The sequence below is a fragment of the Malania oleifera genome, chromosome 10 (assembly GCF_029873635.1).
Source record: "Malania oleifera isolate guangnan ecotype guangnan chromosome 10, ASM2987363v1, whole genome shotgun sequence".
In the NCBI taxonomy this organism is placed as follows: domain Eukaryota; kingdom Viridiplantae; phylum Streptophyta; class Magnoliopsida; order Santalales; family Ximeniaceae; genus Malania; species Malania oleifera.
In genome coordinates this window covers 41857058-41864220 of record NC_080426.1, presented here as the reverse complement: position 1 = coordinate 41864220, position 7163 = coordinate 41857058, and the positions used below count along the sequence as shown (strand labels likewise).

Genomic DNA, 7163 nt, shown 5'->3' with positions numbered 1-7163 from the left:
ACCGTCACTAATACTATTATTAGTGACGATTCTCTCAAACCGTCACTAATACCCTTAACTAATTTTTTATATTTTTTAAATAAAAACACTAGTAGTGATGGTTCGTCCAAACCGTCACTAATACCCTTAACTAATTTTTTTATATTTTTTTAAATAAAAACACTAGTAGTGATGGTTTTGAAATCGTCACTAATACCCTTAACTAATTTGTTTTATATATTTTTAAATAAAAACACTAGTAGTGATGGTTTCAAAACCGTCACTAATACCCTATTATTAGTGACAGTCGTCTCAAACCGTCACTAATACCCTTGACTAATTTTTTTTTTTTTAAATAAAAACACTAGTAGTGACAGTTTCAAAACCGTCACTAATACCCTATTATTTGTGACGATTCTCTCAAACCGTCACTAAAAGCCTATTATTAGCGACGGTTCTTCCAAACCGTCACTAAAACCCTATTATTAGCGACGGTTCTTCCAAACCGTCACTAATACCTTTAACTATTTTTTTTAATATTTTTTAAATAAAAAATACTAGTAGTGACAGTTTCAAAACTGTCATTAATACCACATTGTTTGTGACGGTTCTTCCAAACCGTCACTAATACCCTTAACTGATTTTTTTAAATATTTTTTAAATAAAAACACTAATAGTAACAGTTTCAAAACCGTCACTAATACCCTTAACTAATTTTTTTTTAAATATTTTTAAAATAAAAAACACTAGTAATACCCTATTATTAGTGACGGTTCTTCCAAACCATCACTAATACCCTTAACTAAATTTTTTTTATTTATTCATAAATATTAATAGTGACGGTTGGTTAATCGTCACTAATAAGTGACTTTTAGTGACGAATTTAATCCGTCACTAATATCCTAAAATCGTCGCTAATATTTTTTCGGAAAAATTTTCGCGCAAAAATTATTTATCGCGCTGTTTTTGGTGACGAAAATATTAGTGACGGTTCTAAAACCGTCACTAATACCAACATTTAGTGACGAAATTGAATTCGTCACTAAAAACCAATTTTTTTGTAGTGCCTGTTGTTTCACGCTCTTCTATCGAGGTTGAATATCATGCGATGGCATCTACGACGACTGAGATTGTGTGGTTACGTTGGTTGTTGGCTGATATATGTGTTATATTTTCTGCTCCTACTCCTCTTTATTGTGACAATAGGAGTGCTATCCAAATTATAAGGAATTCTGTGTTTCATGAATGGACCAAACACATTGAAATTGATCGTCATGTCACTAGACACCACCTTCAGTAATAGACTATTACTCTACCCTTTGTTCCCTCCTCCTTGCAGATTGTTGACTTCTTTACAAAGTCTCACACCGTCCAGCGTTTTCGTTTTTTAGTTGACAAACTCTCGATGCTTCTTGCTGCCGCATCGTGAGTTTGAGGGGGGATGTTAGTGATAATAATTATTTACATTATATTAGGATAAAATAGTCTTTTTTCTTTTTAATTACATTTGTAGGCTATATAAATCATCCTAACCTCTTGTAAAATCCTAATAATTGAATGAAAAATTCATTTTTTATCCTCCTATTCTAACAAGAGTCTTTCAAACTGGGCCCCATGTCACGTGTTAAAATTTTACTGGAGAGGTGCAACTCTACGTGGAGGGACCGAAGCAAAATAATGCATCACAATAGTGGAGTTCAAGACGGTTATATTTAATATCAGAACTACCGTTGCGTTCATAGAGAGAGAGAGAGAGAGAGAGAGAGAGAGTGGACCAGGCCCTGAGATTGGGTGGAGGATAGAGACAGACACAAGTAAAAGTAATGAAGTAAACGCAGCCAGGGCCGTCCACTGAGCAAGAATCAATGGCGTTTTTTTTTTTATAAATTTTTTTTAATGCATCACGACGGCCACGACTGGAAACAAGAAAGCAAGCCAGGATTCTTTCTTGGCAACTCTAGACTGGGTCTCGCGTCTAGATTTTTAAAAGCTCTAGGGTTTGTCTTGTTGTGAAAAATGGTTTGAATTTTTTTGTTTTAATTTTTAAAATAATACAAGAAAATTAGTCAATCTTTCATTTTTAAAAATTTTATATAAATAAATAAATTTTTAATTGAGAAGTTTTGTTTCTATTTTTGTTTTAATTTTTTTTTTTGAAAATACAAAAATATTTTGTTGTTTAAAATTTTTTAGTTGCTTAATTCTCTTGATTAGTTAAAATCATTTTTCCAATTAACTAAAGTGAACAACTCACTAAGGTGAGATTGTTAATACCAGTAGTAAAATCAAGGACAGAAAACTAAGATTTTTATAATTCATATTCAAATTTTATTATTATTATTATTATTTTAAAGAAGAATTACATTCAGATTAAAAATAATAATAATAATTATTATTATTCAAATAGCACCTTGCTCCCTCCCCTTGTCCCCAAAATTAAAATATGAAAGTTTTGGTTCTTTACAATGGCGGATTACTTTCTTCCCTATATTTCTAATTGTGACTTAATATATAAAAAATCACAATAAGATAAGATGATAATGACGAATAACAAAACGAGTCATGACCCATCAGGTCACCCGTGATTCTTCTGTTTAAAATGAGTTCAGATTTAGGGAAATTGACCCGTTTAGTAAACAGGCGAATCACTAGTTGATTCATTTGCAAACGGATTCAACTGGGTTCGGGTCGGGTCACTGGATCCTTTATATACTTCATAACCCACCCAACCACACAAAAAACCCTGATCCTCTTAATTCCTTTCAGCTTTCACGCGGGCCGCGGCTCTCGGCTCTCCTCTCCTCTCACTCTCTCTGTCCTTTGGCTGCCTCCCTCAGTCCCTTCTGCTGGTGCGCTGCTGCCTGCTGCGAACGAATCGAAGATCCACTCCTCGAGAGCATTATGACCGGATCTTCAGGCCTGGACTCAAAATCGCCGACGTCCTTGGCGGATGCTTATGGATCTGACACGGCCGGCGGATCTGCGGAGTGCTGAGGCTGAGAAGAGGGCTTAGGTCCAGTGACCTTGGATTCTTCGTCAGGAAAGTCGCAGCTGAATGAGATTCTGGGGCTCAACCATCCGAAGGAGGGGTAGGTCGGGGGCAGTCCTCTATATAGGCAGATCATCTAAATTATTTTAGGTCAGGATCAGTGTTAAAAATTCAATTACTTTACTTTTGCCGTAGACTATAGCTCCTCGCACTTCACACAGGAGGATGGCCTTGCCAATTTTTGGCCTGGTGGTTTCAAGCTAGGTTTGCAGTGCTGATTGATTAATTTGTAAGCAGATTGGGTGGACAATTAAAATCCATTTAAAATATGAGAATGAATTTTTTATTATGTTTTTCTTTATATTGATTAGTTAATATTGTTAAAAATAAAAAACTATATAATATATATGATCAAAAAATAAAGAATAAATAAAATGTAGTACTTTTTTTTTTTAAAGGTCATTTTATATGAAATTTTTAAAAAATTTTATAATAAATAAATTATATTTTTTAAATGACTGATCTGGCCTGATTAATAAATGGGATTAAAGGGAGGATTATGATTGGCATGTGTGACCCATGCTTGCCCGCCTTTAGCCACCCCTGATGAAGACCTCTCCTTCTGTGCACTATCATAACTTTCCATAGACTTGACCGCTCATAAGATCCACATTTATATATTAACATAATCTGACTAAATATAATAATCACGTATCATATATATATATATATATATATATATATATATATGGTGTCACAGTCACACGAATGTGTATTAGGAAGATTTATTTTGGACTTATAAAGATGGTTTATACTCTATGTGACTGTGGCCCCTTCTATAAGATAAACTTGTGAGGATAGTGAACCAAAACAGATAGCATCTCAATGTAGTTGTGTTCAAGACCACTACACTGTTATTAGAGTTACCATGAGAGTACTATTATGTGAGTGGATCCCCAACATAGAGGCGTAACCTATTCTGATGAGGGTGCTAGAGACTTGAGGGGAGATCATGTCACGTTCTCATATCATATGTGCACTAGAGAGATTTTGGGTATGCAAGGGTGGTTTGCACTCCAACCATGTGAGACGCTTCTTATAGAACAAAATTATGAGGTGGGTCAAAGTAAACAATACCCCACTAGAGTCGAGTTCAAGATCATTATCTTTAGTATGTACTATCATGTGCATGGGTCCAATACAAAGATGTAAGCTGCTTTGACAAGGGTATCAAAGATCAAACAGAAGAATATTCCTTGATCCAACATCAAACGTGTACAATGTATTAGGTAGATCTTAAACCTATAAAAAAATATCAAGCATTTTTTTATAGGACAAATTTGTGAGATTAACATGTAAAAGAGGATGATACTTCATCGAAGATGAGTCATATGACCTTTAATTATAATACTCCAAAAAATCTAAATTCAGTTCAATTTAAAATTAATAAAACCAAACTAAACCAGTTCACAAAAGTCTAGCAAGTGCCCATAATTCTAACTAGAAAAAATCCTTTAAAAACTAATAATTTCTAGTTTAGAATATTTCTTCAATATTTTTTTTCCTCCAAGACTGTCTATAAGATGCAGTATCAAAATAATATTTTTTTTTATCACCCGAAATTTTAATTTGGATGGAATCTCTCCCACCACTCATACCATAACTCCCTTTCCATAAAAAAGTACTAAAAGCCACGTGGATCACTAGGAAATAAAGAAGCAGAAGCAGAAGCAGAAGCAGAAGCAGCTGGGATGTGTGATTGGTTACATTGATATCTATTACCAGGAAGCTACATGAGAAGTCTGAAAGTTAACGCGGTGGCGACGCGGTCAACAAGCTCCATATATATATATATATATGCACTTGCTTAGGCCTAGCCACCATTCAGTAGCTACTCTGCATTCTCACGACTCCCTCCTCCCTCCTCCCTCCTCCTATATAGTTCCATCACCTGGGAGTTAGCACTCGGCACACAGCTGCTGAATTACTGCTTTTGATTTTAAATTCCTCCGGGCCAACCTCAGCAGCTCAAAGATTTAACTACTGCAGCCTCCAGGATGAAGGTATATCTTTGTCCCTGCCTGTCTATATCTGTATTCAATTTTTTTTTTTTTTTTCATATTTTAAATTTCTATGTGCATACACATATTATACATATGTAGCTTTAACTTAATTGGCATAAGCATAACTATATGTATGGGTGGTGGCAGCAAAAGGTTGTGATCAAGATCAGCGCCGACTTGAACGGCAAAATCAAGCCCAAAGCCCTGAAGATTGCAGTCTCCATGTCTGGTAATTTAATATATATGATCCTAGCTATATACTTAGTTGCTTGATCATTTGTTATTTACATGTACCATGTTATTGTACTACTAAAATTAATTAGCAAAGGTAATAGAGTAAGGCGTGGGTAGAGCACCTCTCCCGAAGTACCATCCCAACTGATTAAATCTTCCCTTACTATTAAACCCCTCGACGAGGTGATTGTAAAGAAGCGAAAAGTTTTCGTACAAACCATGCATCAAATTAGTAGCCATGTGATACCTATATTTTGGTCTCGTTTCTTCCTAAAATTTTGATATTCAACATTTGTCGTGTACATAGAATTGACTGAATAATGAAGGATAATTAGAGAAACAAATAAATTTGTAAATCAACTCATTTGCTTTTCAATATCTCTACCACAAGAATAAGTTCTCTTTTATTTTTATTTAAAGTTAATTACTTAGTACAATTTAAGTTTAGAAATAATAGAATTTTTTTTCAAAAAAAAAAAGATTGGTTTTTTGGGCTGGTTTCCTTTCTCTTCTATCTTTTTTTCTTCTGTAGAATATATTAATTTTTTATACAAATGTGCCAAATACAATTATTGATCTTTTGTGACCCACTGGTTAGACAAATGACTTTGTCAATCCTTGTACTAGCTAGTAGCTAGGTCAACGTCCGAGACAAGGTTAATAACATTGACATAGATTGTTGTTTTGTGTTGAATTAATTAGTATGTGGTGCTAAATATATGAATGTGCAGGTATCGAATCAGTGGCTTTGCAAGGGGACAATAATGATCAAATTGTTCTTACTGGCAATGGAATTGATGTAGTCAGCTTGACAACCAGAATGAAGAAGAGACTAGGGTATGCTGAACTACAGAGTGTGACCCCAATTGAGGAAAAGAAGAAAGAGGAGAAAGAAAGTAGTCAAGTGACAATGCAACCCACGATTTGGCCAGCATACCAATTTGGCACTCCGCATTATTATCCCTTGTGGACTTTAGATTCTTCATAATCATCATAACCACCATGATATTAAGGAAAATGTGTCGTTTTCCAACAAAACGTTGATGGTTTCAATAAAATCCTCGACAGTTGCTTCAACCGATTAAGACAAAATGTTTGTTGTGAGCAAACCGTCGACAGTTACGTATGTTGCTGAATTGTCAAAAATCCTAATAGTTGAAGATTTGCTACTATCTGATTGTGTGTGGTGATCTGGGATCTTCGGTTGTATTACTTGAATAGATGTTTGTATTTGATAGCCTAAAATCTCTTTGATTTTGTTGTGAAATGGATCGTATAATGAAATTGCATAGTGGAATAAACAACAAGAAATAAATAACACAACCAATAAGAACAACAACACAAAGATTTAAGTGGTTCAGCAAAGCCTACATCCACGGAAGTAAAAGACACAAAATTTCACTATGGAAATCACAATGTACACAATATACTTCAATAATGATCACTCACTCTCTCTCTCTCTCTCTCTCTCTCTCTCTCTCTCTCTCTCTCTCTCTCCCTCTCTCTCTCTCTCTCTCTCAAAATATGCCCAGATGACATATATAGAGTTTCCTCAGTGGTTTCCCCCCATTTGCCCAACTACTGAACGTTCAAAAATTCAAAAATTCAAAAAACTGCCGCAGCCCAGGCGCCCCTCATCGATGAACACAAAGGCTTCGTCGACGAAACCTAGAAAAACTTTCTTCGACGAATACAAGGCTCTCGTCGACAATGTTAGAAGTCTGAAATTTTCTACTCTCGATAATTATTCATCGATGAGCTTCAAAGCCTTCGTCGACGAACATCTTTTATTCCCTCGTTGGCGAGTCCTGTTGTGCTGTCCCCTTCATGTTTTTCCTCGTTCCTTCTTTGCTTATCAAAACAGAAGTATAAGAGCAACAAATAACAATCTCCATTTT

At 35.0% G+C, this 7163-nt stretch overlaps 1 protein-coding gene across 2 annotated transcripts; it reads left to right on the top strand.

Moving 5' to 3' along the window:
• Positions 1-2726: 2726 nt before the first annotated feature.
• LOC131165909 (heavy metal-associated isoprenylated plant protein 47-like) lies at positions 2727-6510 on the top strand. 2 transcript variants are annotated; one of them, XM_058124067.1, is made up of 4 exons: positions 2727-3068; positions 4676-5031; positions 5179-5260; positions 5997-6510. In XM_058124067.1, the coding sequence occupies exons 2-4, from the start codon at positions 5026-5028 to the stop codon at positions 6251-6253; spliced, it is 345 nt and encodes a 114-aa protein (XP_057980050.1). In that variant the 5' UTR covers positions 2727-3068; positions 4676-5025; the 3' UTR covers positions 6254-6510. The 2 variants fall into 2 exon arrangements, with proteins under 2 accessions (XP_057980050.1, XP_057980049.1); XM_058124066.1 differs by having other exon boundaries at positions 2727-3118.
• Positions 6511-7163: the final 653 nt, after the last annotated feature.